Source organism: Oryx dammah, unplaced genomic scaffold (genome assembly GCF_014754425.2).
Source record: "Oryx dammah isolate SB20612 unplaced genomic scaffold, SCBI_Odam_1.1 HiC_scaffold_5, whole genome shotgun sequence".
NCBI lineage: Eukaryota > Metazoa > Chordata > Mammalia > Artiodactyla > Bovidae > Oryx > Oryx dammah.
The window spans coordinates 95,774,358-95,791,257 of NW_024070189.1; the positions used below are offsets into that span (position 1 = coordinate 95,774,358).

The following is a 16,900-nucleotide window of genomic DNA, read 5'->3' on the forward strand; positions in this document are numbered from 1 at the left end:
TATTGTGTTTCATAAGTTTCCTATACCCTTGAGTCATATTTTTTCCATTGCTTCAGCAATTTGATTTTTAAAAATTTTTACTTTTTATTGTGGACCACTTTTAAAGTCTTTACTGAATCCATTACAATATTGCTTCTGTTTTATATTTTGGTTTTTTTGGCCACGATGCATTTGGGATCTTATCCCCCTAAGCAAGTATTGAATCTCCATCACCTGCATAATTCTTAACCACTGGGCTTCCAGGGAAGTCTTTGATTTGTTTTCTTTTATTCTTATATTTATCAGGTTTTCCCTGATAAAATATTTGAGCAATATAATAAAATAAATCATTGTTTTGTAGGCAGGGAAAATGTTTTTAATCTTCATCTGGCATCTTATTTGCTTTGAAACTTTTTCATTGGCTTATTCCTAAGAATGTATCTGTTTTCACTTCTCTTTTAGTCATCTTTTTATTTTTAGTTTTTTAATTTTAATTTATTAATTTTTTAAATTGAAGGATAATTGTTTTACAGAATTTTGTTGTTTTCTGTCAAACATCAATAAGAATCAGTCATAGGTTTACATATGTCCCCTCCCTCCCAAATCTCCCTCCCATCTCCCTCCCCATCCCACACCTCTAAATTGTTACATAGCCCCTGTTTGAGTTATTGCTGTGTTTCTTACACATTCTGGTAGAGTCGACACAGAGGAACATCACTGAATAAATTTAACTGTGTCATGGATGTCTTAGTGTATTGGGTTTAGTCTTAGGGCTCTCATGGAAAACTTTTTCATGTGTCTCTATGGGGAAAGTTACTCTATGAAGAACTACTTTCCTTTGGCAAAGAGATGTTGAGAGTAAGACAAGAGAGGAGAAAAGGGAAATAGAAAAGGTTAGTGAGATCACCTTCCCAGAAGGACAAAAATTTGAGGCCATCAGTCAGAACCACATGTGGGTGAGGGGACAGAAACAGTGGAACTATCAAGGGAGAGTCCAGGCAGTGGTGAAGAACTTTTAAAAGGTGAAGATTGTGTTCACTGTAGATTGTGCTTAGTTGCGTCTAACTCTTTGTAACACTTCCCATTGTAGTGCACTAGTCTCCTCTGTCCTTGGGATTTTTCAGGCAAGAATACTGGAGTGGGTTGCCATTCCTCCTCCAGGGGAATCTTCCCGACCCAGGAATCAAGCCTGTGTTTCCTCAGTCTTCTGCACTGCAGGCAGATATCTTTACCCGTTGAGCCAGTGGGGAAGCCAGAGGAGTAGTTTTACTTTCAGCACCACATCTGGGGAACAGCTCCCTGCTTGGCACTCTTGTCAACTCCAGACTTCATTGAGGTCCACAGGAGTAAAGTCAAGTGAAGTGGCTCAGTCGTGTCCGACTCTTTGTGACCCCGTGGACTGTAGCCTACCGGGCTCCTCCATCCATGGGATTTTCCAGGAAAGAATACTGGAGTGGGTTGCCATTTCCTTCTCCAGGGGAACTTCCCAGGGATCGAACCCGGGTCTCCCTCATTATAGGCAGCCGCTTTACCGCCTGAGCCACAAGGGAAGCAGAAGAGCTGCAGATTTGAATAACCTTAGAGGAAATGGCGACTGAGCGACTTCACTTTGACTTTTCACTTTCATTCATTGGAAAGGAAATGGCAACCCACCACAGTATTCTTGCCTAGAGAATCCCAGGGATGGGGGAGCCTGGTGGGCTGCCGTCTATGAGCTCACACAGAGTCAGACACGACTGAAGCGACTTAGCAGCAGACCTTAGTTCAGACTTAGTTCATACCTTAGTTCCTTGATCTTTAGCAAGAACTGTGGATTTTGAGCATCAGGGGAATGGGGCATATGAAGGATGAGAGAATTTTTAATAAACACTTTGTGAGACTATGATGACTTGAGATGCAGAACTTTCGTACAAGGACATGGGGAAATATATTATCATTACATTTAGAATTAGGAATATGGAAGGATCTTTCCTCAGTTTTACTCATTAAAGTAGCATATGCAAAGTGGAGCTTAAAGTCTATGTGCAGTTCTGCGAGAATGGTAACATAATAGCCATGCGTGTACCTACCCTATCCTGAAGTTACATAAATAAAACAATCCCTTAATTACAGAATGCAATTTTTCTCCCTCCTACAGCACACCCTCCCCTCCCAGTGACAAACAAAATCTTGACTTTTTAATTCTTTTTCTTTCATTTGATCTTCTGTTAGGTTGACTCCTATGAATGTGCCATTATCTGATCATGTTTGCACCATAAAACTGACAATAGGATGAACTATCACTGTCTTATCACCTCTGTATGTATTCCTTTGCAATTTATAACTTAATGACTCATTCAAATTTAATTGTTATGTTTTAATCTTTTATCTTGATTTTTTCTCATTACTGCACTTGGGAGATTTCATTTTTATCTTAGACTGTATCAGTAAATAATTAATTTGCAATATTTTATATATTTACACTGTGTTTGGAGACTTCAAAATGGATATTTTTTATTATATTGATGGAAATTTTGTGGCTAATTTTACGCTGTTATGAGTAAATCTGAGTATTCTTTTCTATTTCTCATGGTAGCATGAGGGGATCCATATAGTCATCAACACCTTTTCATTTATAGTAACAATGTAAAAATTATTTCATCAACAGACATACCTCTTATTATTACATAACTGAGAGGCTTTTGATGCATTTATTTTCTTTCAAATATCTAATTGTGATAGACCTACTGAATTGTTCATAATTTTCTCATTAATTCACATGAGCTTTTTTTTTAACATAATCAAGGTATTAGTGTTAGTTAAATGGCAACCCACTCCAGTACTCTTGCCTGGAAAATCCCATGGACAGAGAAGCCTGGCAGGCTACAATCCATGGGATCGCAAACAGTCGGACATGACTGAAAGACTTCACTTCACATACAAAATCAACCCTGACTATTCATTGGAAGGACTGATGCTAAAGCTGAAGCTCCAATGCTTTGCCCACCTGATGCGAAGAGCCAACTCACTGGAAAAGACCCCTGATGCTGGTAAAGATTGAAAGCAAAAGGAGAAAAGTGAGGCAGAGGATGAGACTGTTAGCATCACCAACTCAATGGACATGAATTTGGGCAAACTCCAGGGAATAGTGGAAGACTGAGGAGCCTGGCGTGCTGCAGTCCTTGGGGTCGCAAAGGGTCGAACACAACTTAGCAGCTGAACAACAAAAACCATATCCACTGTAAAATTATTTCTTAAGTGTATGACTTCTTTTTGGATATCCTGTACAGTTTTGTTTTGTATGAACACAAGTGCTTCATTTTAGTTACATAGTTAATAGCTGTTAATACTTTACATAATGGTATTACTTAACCGGTCTTATTTATGAAAACAACAGCTGGTAAAGAATCTGCCTGCAATGCAGGAGACCCCTGTTCGATTCATGGGTCAGTAAGATCCTGCCCAGTATTCTTGGGCTTCCCTGGTGGCTCAGCTGGTAAAGAATCCACCTGCAATGCAGGAGACTGGGGTTCGAATGAAAACAATAGTACTTCAGTCTGAAGAATTCCCAGTATTGGCTTTTACATTTGAAATATTAATTTAGTTTTCCCTTTGATGTTAACCAGGATCCAAACTCATTTTTATGTACCTGTATAAATTGCCCACTTATGTATAGATTTCTTTATGGATTCTCTCTTCTGGTCAATAGGTCTTCTATTTACCCCTGAGCCAATATAAAACATTTTAATTATTCTAGCTCACTAGACTACTAAAAATAAATTTATTGTGGTAACAGAGAAGCCTCGGACTCGGTTGATTACAATCACAAGGTACATTGTGTCATAACTTGAGTGCTTCTCTGATAACTTATGATGCAGTGTAAAAACACTGGTAATCAAGGACCAGAATCTCAATGAGTGGTCCATTATGAGGTCAGAATATTTAATCTACTACTTTGAAATTGGGAAAATTGATACTGAAATTCTATAAAAGGAATTGAAAATACCTATCACACGCTCAGTCTATTTTTAAAATTTTAGTAAAATATATAACATAAAATTTCCAATCTTAATGATTGTTAAGTGTGCAGTTTTGTGGCATAATTGCATTCACCACGTTATGCTGTCAGCACCAAGATTTGTTCCCACGTGTTTTTCATCACCTCAAACTCTCCCCCGACCTCAGTCCCTGGCAAACTGTAGTCTAATTTCTGTTTCTATAAGTGTTTCTACTCTAGCTATTGCATATAAATGGAATGATACAATAAATGTCTTTTTGAAAACTATTTTTTAAAAGTCTTTATTGGATTTGGTACAATATTGCTTCTCTTTTTTTAATGTTTTGGTTTTTTGGCAGTGAAGAATGTAGAATCTTAGCTTCCCAACCAGGGATCGAACCCATAACTACTGAACCATAAGGGAAGTCTGTCTTTTTCAATTTCTTACTGTGAAGTTTTTCAAACATACAGAAAATTGAAAAAATGATATAATGAACACCCATTTGCCCATCACTTACATTGAACAGTTAACTTTTTGTGATATTTGCTTTATTGATCTATGTACACTATTTTTTCTTTTTTGTTGTGTTTAAATACACATAACATAAAATTTACCACCTGAACCATTTCTTACAGTTTAGTAGTGTTAAGCATAAGAACATTTTAGTCTTGCAAATCAGAAACTCTGTACTCTTAAAAGAAGAATTCTCCTTTTCTGCCTCTTCACAGACCTAGATAACTACTGTCCTATTTTCTACTTCTATGAATTTCAATACTTCAGATGCTTCATATAAATGAAATCTGTCTTTTTGTGACTGACTTGTTCCACTTAGCCTAATGTTCTCAATTCTCATCCATATTGTTGCATATGGCAAAATTTCTTCCCTTTCCAAGACTGAATAATTTTCCACTGTCTGTATATGGCATATTTTGTTTATCCATTCATACATTGGGTCACTCCCACCTCCTGATTATTATAAATTGTGTGACTATGAATGCTCAGCTGGTAAAGGGTTGGAAAAATCCACTGGAGAATGGACAGGCTATCCACTCCAGTATTCTTGGGCTTCCCTGATGGTAAAGCTGGTATAGCTGGTAAAGCTGCAAAAGAATCTGCCTGCAATATGGGAGACCTGTGTTCGATCCCTGGGTTGAGAAGATCCCCTGGAGAAGGAAACAGCTACCCATTCCAGTATCCTGGCCTGGAGAATTCCACAGACTGTACAGTACAGGGGGTCGCAAAGAGCCAGACACAACTGAGCCACTTCCACTTTCATGAACAAGCTCAGTTCAGTTCAGTCACTCAGTCCTGTCTGGCTCTTTTTGGGTGTATGTGTGAGTTAAGTTTTATTTGGGACAAAATGAGAAGTATAGCCCCAAAGGCAGCATTTCAGATAGCTGAGAAACTGCTCCAAAGAGGTAGAGGGGAAGGTCAGTGTTACATATGATTTTAGAGAAGAGGGTACATGCAGTCAAGCATACATTCTGGCAGAGGCTTGCTGCTAGTCTCATGTCTGACTTTACAACCCCATGGACTGCAGCACTCCAGGCTTCCCTGTCCACCACCAACTGCCAGAGCTTGCTCAAACTCATGTCCAAAGTTATGGAAATATCTCTTAGACTCTTAATTTGAAAATTTTAAAGAATCATTATTTTTTAAGTCTTTATTGAATTTGTTACAGTATTGCTTCTGTTTTATGTTTTGGCTTTTTTTGGCCATAGGCATGTTGGATCTCCATGAGAGATGGAGACCATGAGGTCTATGGAGAAGATAAGGATTTGTTTCCTGTGGTAAGATCCCTGGTCGGGGAGCAAAGATTTCCCCCCCATGGCTTGCAGTCAAAAAAACAAAAACGTAAAAACAGAAGCAATATTGTATCAATAGCAAATTTCCACCTGGGCCCTTGGCAGCTAAAATTTTAAATCTTTATATCATTTGTATTTTTCTGTTATTTAATGTGTTTGGAGCAAATGATGTTAAGAAGGTAAGGGATGACATTACCAATGCCATCTTTTCTCTTCTTAGTTTTAATATATCAAGAAAATGGTAGGATAGCATAGGCCATATTGTAGCAGTGATAAATCCATAGATATATGAAAATATTGAATTCCTTAAAGATGAAAAATAGTTTAATCAATATTAATGTGGAGTACCACCTCCACCTATTAGATAATGGATAAATATAAATAAATGTACTCAGATTATACTTGCCCACTATAGTTTTACCATGACTTTTTAACTGCTTATGAGTCTATGAAAAATTAAGGAATGGACATGAGCAGGTACAGATGTTGAAAAGTGGGTAGTCTGTACTTAGCCTGAATTTCTCCAGTGTAGAGTCTTTTTATTTACTTGTTTGTTTGCTTAGGATTTCACGGTGTCTTCATAGCTGCACACAGTCTTTCTCTAGTTGTGGCGAGCAGGAGCTCTTCTTTGTTGCAGCGCACAGGCTTCTCATTGCGGTGGCTTCTCTTGCTGCAGACAGTTTCTAGGCTCATGGGCTTCAGTACTTGTGGCTCATGGGCTCTAGAGCACAGGCTCAGTAGTTATAGTGCATGGACTTAGTTGCTCAGCGGCACGTGGGACTGTACCAGGTCAGAGATCTATTGCGTTGGCAGACAGATTATCCACCGTATCACCAGGGAAGTCCCAGTGCAGAGTCTTGACCTACAGGTTTGCACTGTCCTGGGATCACAATGACAATAAATTGACTGGTTAATGAGGAGCTTTGGAAATTGAATCTCCGGAGTTCCAGACTGCAATCTGCCTGTGACCATCCCAATCGACAGTTCTTTCTCAGAAAAGAAACAGCACACCTGAGACTACTCATAACAGATCCCTCCTGTCCAGGAGCAGGTGACTCACTCAGACCTTCTGTTCTTTCTAAGGACAGCTCTTCTGTACCAGACACGTGAAGCATCATTCCACTGTGATGTCAGCCAGGTAATCTAACCTCCCTCTGTCAATGTTTGGAAATTATAGCAAGTATTTTGCAATAGGTTCATCCAGGAGAAGCTGTGAAGAGCGTACATATATTAGATGATCACAACTAAGTCATCCATGGGTCTCCTGCCGAACTGTCTGTCATCTTCTTCAATATTTCCTTGTACTTTGCATGAGTACTCAAAAACCTTTCATTTATTCATATTTTACTGACTCTCTGCTATGACAAGGACCATATCTTCCTGAGTAGAAAGTTGCCCATTCTCAATCAGGATGATTTTGAAGAATTGTCTGACATTTCTCTGTGTTTCTTGAACATGGGAAGTGTGCAAAAAAGTTGATAAATTTCACCTTATCATCCATTCCTGGTCCTTGACACACCTAGGAATTATCTCTGTTGTTTGAGGTCACTGGGGATTCAGACTGCCTAGTCTGTTTCTTCTTATAAAATTACCAAATGTTTTAAATAATCAGAGCAGCATAGATATCAATAGAATGTTGTTGCTCATTTGCTTGGAGAAGGCAATGGCACCCCACTCCAGTACTCTTGCCTGGAAAATTCCATGGGCAGAGGAGCCTGGTAGGCTGCAGTCCATGGGGTCGTAAAGAGTCAGACACGACTAAGCAACTTCACTTTCACTTTTCACTTTCATGCGTTGGAGAAGGAAATGGCAACCCACTCCAGTGTTCTTGCCTGGAGAATCCCAGGGACAGTGGAGCCTGGTGGGCTGCGTCTATGGGGTCTACCGTCTATGGGGTCTCACAGAGTCAAACATGACTGAAGCAACTTAGCAGCAGCAGACTTAGCAGCAGCAGCTCAGTTGCTAAGTTGTGTAACTCTTTTGCAACCCCATGGACTATAGCCCACCAGACTCCTCTGTCCGTGTGATTTCCCAGGCAAGAATACTGGAGTGGGTTGCCATTTCCTTCTCCAGGGGATCTTCCCAAAGCAGGGACAGAACTGGTGTCTCCTGCATTGCAGGTGGGTTCTTTACCAGTGAGCCACCACGAAAATCCCATAGATAGACTAGTACAAGTTTAAAAAAACAGTCCCCTCTTAACCATTTCCAGGTTTAATTTTGATTATTGACTGTTATATCAGCTTTAGGTTCTTTTTACAGTAACAGAAAATTTTGCATCAGAAGACTTTCCTTTTTTACCACCCTCCATTAGTCCCTCCTTCCCAGAGTGGTTTCTTCCTCTTGTGATAGACCTGCTGCTTATCTAGGGATGATATATTTCATTTTCTATTTCATCTTTTTCATCAGATTTATCAATAACATGGAGCTCAGAAACAAAAAGGGTGTTTCAGGATTTCTTCTCATGGAAGTGAGAGAGGATCCAGAACTGCAGTCCCCTGTCTTCAGTCTGTTCCTGTCCATGTACCTTGTCACTGTGCTGGGAAACCTGCTCATCATCCTGGCCATCAACTGTGACCCCCACCTCCACACCCCCATGTACTCCTTCCTCTCCAACCTATCCTTAACTGACATCTGTTTAAGCACAACCACAATCCCAAAGATGCTGATGAACATCCACACATGGAATCAAAGCATCACTTACGCAGGCTGCCTCACACAGGTCTGCTTTGTCCTGGTGTTTGCAAGTTTGGATAGTTGTATTCCTTCAGCAATGGCCTATGATCTCTATGTGGCCATTTGTCATGCACTGAGGTACACTGTCATCATGTACTCTCATCTCTGTTGCTTGTTGATTCTTCTTTCTCTGTTTACTAGCATTGTGGATGCCCTGCTCCACAGTCTGATGCTCTTGCAGCTGTCCTTCTGTACAGATCTTGAAATCCTCCTCTTATTCTGTGAAGTTGTTCAGGTCATCAGGCTTTCATGCTCTGATACCCTCATCAACAATATCCTGATATATTTTGCGTCTAGCATATTAGGTGGTATTCCTGTGTGTGGAATCATTCTCTCTTATATTCAGATAGTGTCCTCTGTGTTGAGAATAGCATCAGCAAGTGGAAAGTATAAAGCTTTTTCCACCTGTGGGTCTCAGCTCTCAATTGTGTCCTTATTTTATTGGACAGCCTTTTGTGTGTACATTACCTCTGCTTTTACTAATTCTCCCAGAAACACTGTGGTGCTTTCAATGAGGTACACTGTGGTCCCTCAAATGATGAACCCCTTCATCTATAGCCTGAAAAACAGGAATGTGAAAGGTGCCTTGAAGAGACTTGTCAGTATCTAGGACATCTTTTCTTCTGGGATATCTCATTTGCTTTGCCCTGGGGTTTCTGGAATGAGTCAAAGTGATAGAAAATCTGGGCAAGCCAGAATGTTTGCCTGGTTCTTCCACCACCAAATTCTTTGAAAATAACTATGTAACATAATGAAAAGTTCATTTTAACTTTGGGTTTTGATTGCTATGAGAGCCTTAGCTTGACTATATGAAGTATGACTGCTTATAAGAAGTTCACCCTTATAAGCGCTGCTGCTGCTGCTGCTAAATCACTTCAGTCGTGTCCGACTCTGTGTGGCCCCATAGACAGCAGCCCGCCAGGCACCCCCATCTCTGGGATTCTCCAGGCAAGAACACTGGAGTGGGTTGCCATTAAGCACTACTTAGGACAATGCCTGGTGCCTAGTAAGTACACAATAGTTAACTAGTATCACTGTGTTCCATACTTACCTATATTCACCAGTTTTGTAAACTTAATGTTCTCACATATTTTTATCACTTGCCTCAGCAACAAGATTAGTTTTCTTTCATGTTATGTTTATCAGCTGCTTTTTCTAGTCTGCATAATGAAATAAAATAAGTTGTGTTCAGGTAGTCAGGGTAATTATTGATAATCTTCTAGCATCTTATTTGCTTTGAGCTTTCTCATTGGCCTATTTATAAGAATGTGTCTGAGTTTTCAGTTCTCTCCTCAGTCATCTTATATTGCTGTACTTCTGAAAAAAAAAACATTAAAATGAATTGTATCATTGATGTCATAGAGGACTGGGTGCAGTCTTGGGGATCTTAATGCAAAACTTTTTTTCCTATTTCAATTATATTTGTTTATTTTTTACTGCACAGGGTCTTCTTTGCTTTGCACAGGCTTGCTCTGGTTGCAACCAGCGGACGCTGCTCTTCATTGTGATGCAAGACTTCTTATTGTGGTGGTTTCTCTTGCCGAGGAGCACAGGCTCTAGGCTTCAGGAGTTGCAGCCTATGGGCTCAGTAGTTTTGGCTTTCTGGCCCTAAAGCACAGGCTCATTAGTTGTGATACATGACCTCAGTAGTTGTGGTACACAGGCTTAGTAGCTCCATGGCACATGGAACCTGCCCGGACCAGATATCGAACCCATGTCCTCTGCATTGTCAAGAGGACTCTTTTTTAAATTAATTTATTTTTAACTGAAGGATAATTGCTTTACAGAATTTTGTTGTTTTCTGTCAAACCTCAACATGAATCAGCCATAAATATACACATGTCCCGCCCTCTTGAACCTCCCTCTCATCTCCCTCCCCATCCCACCCCTCTAGGTTGATACAGAGCCCAGCAGGAGGATTCTTATGCACTGTACCACCAGGGAAGTCCAATGCAAAGCGTTTTAATGTGTCTTTATGAGGAAATTTATTCTATGGAGAACTATATTCTTTTGAAATGGAGATGTTGAGTTAAAGACAAGAGAGGGGAAAGGGGGGAATTTGATAAGGACAGGGACATTGCTTTTCCTGTGAGCATAAAAAAGAAGAGCCATACGTTAGAATTATCTCTGTAAGGATGCAGGTGAAACGATGGAGATCTCAAAGGAGAGCTGAAGGATTGACTGTGGAACCTTCTGTTCTTGTCCTCATTGGTGGTTGAGGGGTTGTTTTATTTTCAGCACCACAACTGGGAAACAGCTCCCTGACTGACAACGCGAGCAGAGCTTCCCTCACAGAACAAATGCAGAAATAGTTCACCAGGGACTTCCCCGGTGGTCCAACGGTTAAGAATCCACCTGACAATGTAGGAGACATGGGTTCAATCCCAGGAAAATCCCACATGCTTAGAGGAAACTAAGCCGCTGCACCACACTTACTGAGCCCATGCCCTAGAACCCACGCTCCACAACAACAGAATCCACTGCAATAAGAAGCTGGTGCACCGCAACTAGAGGGTAGCCCCCGACCGCTGAAACTAGAGAAAGTCCACGCGCAACAACGAAGACCCAGCACAGCCAAAAATAAATGAACGAAAGTGTGAAAATGTTAGTTGCTCAGTCGTGTCCAACTCTTTGCAACCCCATGGATTATGGCTCCTCCGTGCATGGGATTTCCAGGCAAGAATACTGGAGTGGGTTGCTATTTCCTTCTCTTGAGGATCTTCCCCACCCAGGGATCGAACCTGGGTCTCCTCATTGCAAGCAGACTATCATCTTTTAATATAAAAAGAAACAGATCATGTGAGACCTTTGTACTAACTAAGATTTCTCTGACCTCCAGCAAGAACTACAGACTTTGAACCTCTAGAGGAGACTTGTGGAAAACCTGTATTCATTTTTACACCCATAACTCTGTTTGATTTTTTCAAAAAGTATGACCCATTTTTATTTAAAAGTTGAAAGAATTTTTAAAACTTTTACATTGAATGAACATTTTTAATAAGCACTATGAAATTCTGATGACCTCTGAAAACTGAGATGCTTGACTTCAATATTAAACAACATGGGAGAATGTGTTTAGAATTATGAAGATAGCAGGCCTTTCCCCAACTTCTTAAATATAGTATATGCTAAGTAATGCATAAGATTTATCTGTAGTTTTGAAAGAATAGATAAGAACATGATATGAACCTATATGTAAGAGTTAAAAATGGAGCAATGTCATTACCACAGAATCCACCTGAAGTGTTTCATAGTCACAACACCCTCTCCTCTTCCAGTACAAACACTACCATTACCCTGTACTAACTTTCTTTGAAATTATTCTTTTGGGTTGAATCCTATGAAATTGCCAATATTTTATCATATTTGTCCTATGAAACTGGCAATAGAATTAAATGTCATTGTATTATCTCCCCAATATATGTTCCTGCCCAATTTATAAATTGACTTCTTTTCAAACTTATTGAAAGTTTAATATAATGTATGAGTTTTTTAATCTTGATTGCTTCTCTCATTATGGCCCTTTGAGTTTTAATCAAGTTGTTGGGCATATCAGTAACAAATTTATTTGTAATCCTTTGTATTTTCACATTATGTATGGTGACTTTTCAAAGTAAGCATCCTGCCCAATACTGATGAAAATTTTGTTTGTAATTGTTTTTTTTCACATTAAAAATAAACCTGAGTATTCTTGTATATATTTCTTGGTGGAAATGAGACAAGTTTTATGCTTGCAATGAAATTACTGAGTATAAGTGGGTGTGAATGTTCCTTTGAGTTGCACCAAAGAGTTCTCCTAAGTGACTGAAACAAGTATACAGACTTTCTGATGAAAGTCTTGGTGCTCTGACTGATAACTGATACACTTTCAAGTAAACTGACAACCTAATATAAAAATCATTTCATTAATTGATATATCTCTTTGTATTATTTGGTTGAGAGTTTCTTCCACATATTAATTTCTTTTTCTTTTAAATATATGTTTGTGATATCTCAAATGAGTTATCTTTTTATTATTTTTTAATTTTTACTTATTTATTTGGCTGCACTTGGTCTTAGTTGTGGCATTTGGGATCTTTAGTTGCAGCATTTGGGATCCAGTTCCCTGACCAGGGATCAAACACAGGCCCCCTGCATTGGGAGCTTGGAGTCTTAGCCATGGGACCACCAGAAGTCTGTCTTTTTCTTTTTAATTCATATGAGTTCTTTATATAATTTCAACCCACACTCCCCTAAAATACACCAAAATGTACAGTGAAACTATTGTGAAAAGATTAGAAAAGATGGTTGTGAAAGCTAAAAAAAAAAAAAAAAAGGAGTATCAGACTTTTATGTATTGACCAGAGACAATTGTCAGGAAATAATTTATTATCTGCTATAGAAATATACACAGTGAAAATTAAGTTTGAGGAGACATTGCTGCTGCTAAGTCGCTTCAGTCGTGTCCAACTCTGTGACCCCATAGATGGCAGCCCACTAGGCTCCTCTGTCCCTGGGATTCTCCAGGCAAGAATACTGGAGTGGGTTGCCATTTCCTTCTCCAATGCATGAAAGTGAAAAGTGAAAGTGAAGTCGCTCAGTCGTGTCCGACTCCTGGAGACCCCATGGACTGCAGCTTACATGCAGGCTCCTCCATCCATGGGATTCTCCAGACAAGAGTACTGGAGTGGGGTGCCATTGCCTTCTCCAGAAGAGACATTAGTGACTGTTAAAGAGAAAAACTCCTGAGAGTTTCCAATTTTATAATAACATTTAAAGATATACTAATTGTATGCACATATATAACTATATTTTCACATATAAACTTGGTATTAGACTTTGTGATGTAACTAATTAGGTAGAGATTCCTTTGCTCATATTGCAAAAAAGAAAACTGGAATCCAGTTAGAGAAAGATGATGTGCTCATATTTAAAGAATTAGAAAAGGAGGTGAGCAGACTCGGAAAAAACTACAGGGTGTACAACTGGTCTCATAGGATCAGGAAAGCAGCTACTTTGATTCCTCCTTTCCAGAGTCTTGGCCTTTACAGATTTGCACTGCCCTGGGATCACAGCAACAATCAAATTGTTTGGCTAATGAGGAGCTTTGGAAATTGAACCTCTAGGGATACAGAGACAGTATACTGCCTGTGACCACCTCATTCAACAATCCTTTCCGTGAAAAGTTACAGCACAGCTAAGCCTACTCCCATCCATGATCCCTCTTGCCCAGGAGCTCTGGTCTCACTCAATCCTTCTGCCATTCCCGAGGACACTTCTCCTATGTGGCAAGTCAAAGAAGACATCAAGCATCATTCCACTGTGATGCCAGCCAGGCATCCTAACGTCTCTCAGTGAATGTTTGGACGTGAAGTCAGGTATTATGCAATAGGCTCATCCAAGGGGAGCTGTGAGGAGAGTACCTACATCAGACGGTTTAGAACTAAGCCACCCACGGTCCTCCTGTCTGTCAGTCAGCTTCTTCATGTGTTTCTTTGCACTTGGCACCAATGCTAACGCATCTCTCATTTACTCATATTGTACTCACTCTACTATGACCAGGAGCATCTCTTTCTGAGTAGAAATCTGTCTCTTTTAAAACAGGTTGACTGTTATAATTCTCTAACATTCACTTGCACCTTATCATCCTATTGCTGGTTTGGGACATACCTGTGTGTTACCTCAATTGCCTGCCTCTGAGGTCTCAGGGGATCCAGATAAAATGTTCAAGCAGCCTCTCCCTGTTTCTCTTTATAAAATGACCAGGTTTTAAATAGCTAAAACAATATACATAGTGTAATTTTTTTAATGACACCTGTTAACCCTTTCCAGAATTAACATTTGTTGATGCTGCTTATCAGCTTAAGGTTTTTTTAACTGAAAAAAGTTTTTAAAGAAGCAAAATAATTCACATACACAAAACGCTTTTTTTTTTTTTTGCCACACCACACAGCATGGAGGATCTTAGCTCTTAGATCTTAGATCTTAGATCTTAGCTCTGAGATCTTAACAGGGATGGAACCCATGCCCCCTGCATTGGAAGGGCAGAGTCTCAACCGCTGGACTGCCAGAGAAGTCCCAGGCACATCTTTTTAATTGCCCTCTCTCAATCTGCTTCCCTTATTCTTTAGATGGTTTTTGCTTCTGGTGACACTCTTCCTTCTAGTCTCGAAAACACACATTTGATTGTCTTGTCATTCCACCTTTTCCATCAGATTTGTCAACAGTATGGAACAGAGGAATAAAACACGTGCTTCAGATTTTCTTCTCATGGAAGTGACAGAGGATCCAGAGCTGCGGTCCTTCATTTTCAGCCTCTTCTTGTCCATGTATCTGATCACAGTCCTGGGAAATCTGCTCATCATCCTAGCCGTCAGCTCTGACTCCCACCTCCACACCCCCATGTACTTCTTTCTCTCCAATCTGTCTATTAACGACATCTGTTTAAGCACTACCACAATCCCAAAGATGCTAGTGAACATCCAAACACAGAATCAGAGCATCACTTCTACAGGCTGCCTCACCCAGATCTGCTTTGTCCTGGTGTTTGCTAGTTTGGAAAGTTCTCTCCTTGCAGTAATGGCCTATGACCGGTATGTGGCCATTTGTTACCCACTGAGGTATACTGTCATCATGAGCCCCCGCCTCTGTGGGCTGGTGATATTACTCCCGCTGTTTGTTATTATTATGGATGCCCTGCTCCACACTCTGATGCTGTTACAGCTGACCTTCTGCACAGACCTGGAAATCCCCCTCTTCTTCTGTGAAGTTGTTCAGATCATCAAGCTTGCATGTTCTGATACCCTCATTAACAATATCCTGATATATTTGGCAACTAGCATATTTGGGGGTATTCCTGTGTGTGGAATCATTTTCTCTTATAGTCAGATAGTGTCCTCTGTCTTGAGAATGCCATCAGCAAGTGGAAAGTATAAAGCCTTTTCCACCTGTGGCTCTCACCTCTCAGTTGTGTCCTTATTCTATGGGACAGGTTTTGGGGTGTACATTAGTTCTGCTCTTATTAACTCGTCCAGAAACACTGCCGTGCTTTCAATGATGTACACTGTTGTTCCTCAAATGATGAACCCCTTCATTTATAGCCTGAGGAACAGGGACATGAAAGGAGCCCTGAGGAAACTCATCATTAGGGTGCCTTCTTTCCCATGATTGTCTCTTCTGCTTTGTCCTGGCATTTCTAGAAGGAACCAGCATCACAAGAATGCCAGGTGAACCAGAAAGCTGGACTCTTGTCCCACCAACTTATTCTAAAACGACTAGATAACATAGTGGCTAAGTGAATTTTAACTTGAGGTTGAAACCCAACTTGCTGTTGGCTTGGCTCAGTGATGTTTCACAAATGAGTCCCGTTTCCTAACCTTGTTTTCCTCCATCCATTCCTTAAGAAGCTAATGGAGGCAGCAGATATACTGATATCGTTGGAACATCAAAAGAAGAAATGTGGAAATTTTGGATATGCCAGGGAGAGAATCTAATAAATTTGTGGACATAAGAGCCTTGAGTTTGCCTGATCTTATGGTTGGGACCAACAAAGGTCCATATAGTGAAAACTATGGTTTTCCAGTAGTCATGTAGAGATGTGAGAATTGGACCATAAGGAAGACTGAATGCCAAAGAATTGATACTTTCGAACTCTGGTGTTGGAGAAGACTCTTGAGAATCTCTTGAATTGCAAGGAGATCCAACCAATCAATCCTAAAGGAAATAAACCCTGAATGTTCATTGGAAGGACTGATACTGAAGTTGAAGCTCCAATACTTTGGCCACCTGATGGGAAGAACTTACTTACTGGAGCTAGGATGTTGGGAAATGTTGAAGGAAAAAAGAAGGGGTCGGCAGAGGATGAAATGGTTAGATAGCATCACTGACTCAATGGACATAATTTGAGCAAACTTCGGGAGACAGTGCAGGACAGAGGAGCTTGGCATGCATGCTGCCATTCTTGGGATCACAAAGAGTCAGACACGACTGAGTGACTGAACCACAGCAGAACTGCATCCCAGGCTCAAGCCTACTGTGAGACGTGTGGATGTGTGTATGCACTGCATATTTCTTTTTACATGTGATATTGCTTTTGAATATCTTTCTGTAGTTTCTTTTTCTTATGGGGGCAGGGTATGAACACAAGTCCTTATACTTTCCATAATGGTTTGTACTCCCTGGAGTAAAAATGCAAATCACCTTGGAAAATTAACTAGTATTGTTGTGTTCCATAATGTGCTTATATTCTAATTTGTAAACTTACTGGTCTCACATATTTTTACCACTTGCTTCAGCAATTAGGTTAGTTTTGTTTTCTTTCATGTTGTATTTATCAGCTTGCTTTTCTGATGTATCCCATAATAAAATAAATATTATTTATGCAGCAAACATGAACTCATTTCCAATACTCTGGACTTGTACATGTAT

General features: G+C 40.0%; 2 protein-coding genes across 2 annotated transcripts; both read left to right on the forward strand.

Annotated features, from left to right (window-relative positions):
• The first annotated feature begins 8,156 nt into the window (after positions 1-8,156).
• On the forward strand, positions 8,157-9,104 carry LOC120864598 (olfactory receptor 7G2-like). The gene has a single exon (XM_040241640.1). It carries the CDS (start codon positions 8,181-8,183, stop codon positions 9,102-9,104), a length of 924 nt encoding a protein of 307 aa, XP_040097574.1. The 5' UTR covers positions 8,157-8,180.
• A 5,579-nt stretch (positions 9,105-14,683) lies between these two features.
• On the forward strand, positions 14,684-15,640 carry LOC120864599 (olfactory receptor 7G1-like). The gene has a single exon (XM_040241641.1). The coding sequence runs from the start codon at positions 14,702-14,704 to the stop codon at positions 15,638-15,640; it is 939 nt and encodes a 312-aa protein (XP_040097575.1). The 5' UTR covers positions 14,684-14,701.
• Positions 15,641-16,900: the final 1,260 nt, after the last annotated feature.

Bases quoted from the DNA above. Each gene is read 5' to 3' on its own strand.
- LOC120864598 (XM_040241640.1), top strand. From the start codon at position 8,181: ATGGAGCTCAGAAACAAAAAGGGTGTTTCAGGATTTCTTCTCATGGAA.
- LOC120864599 (XM_040241641.1), top strand. From the start codon at position 14,702: ATGGAACAGAGGAATAAAACACGTGCTTCAGATTTTCTTCTCATGGAA.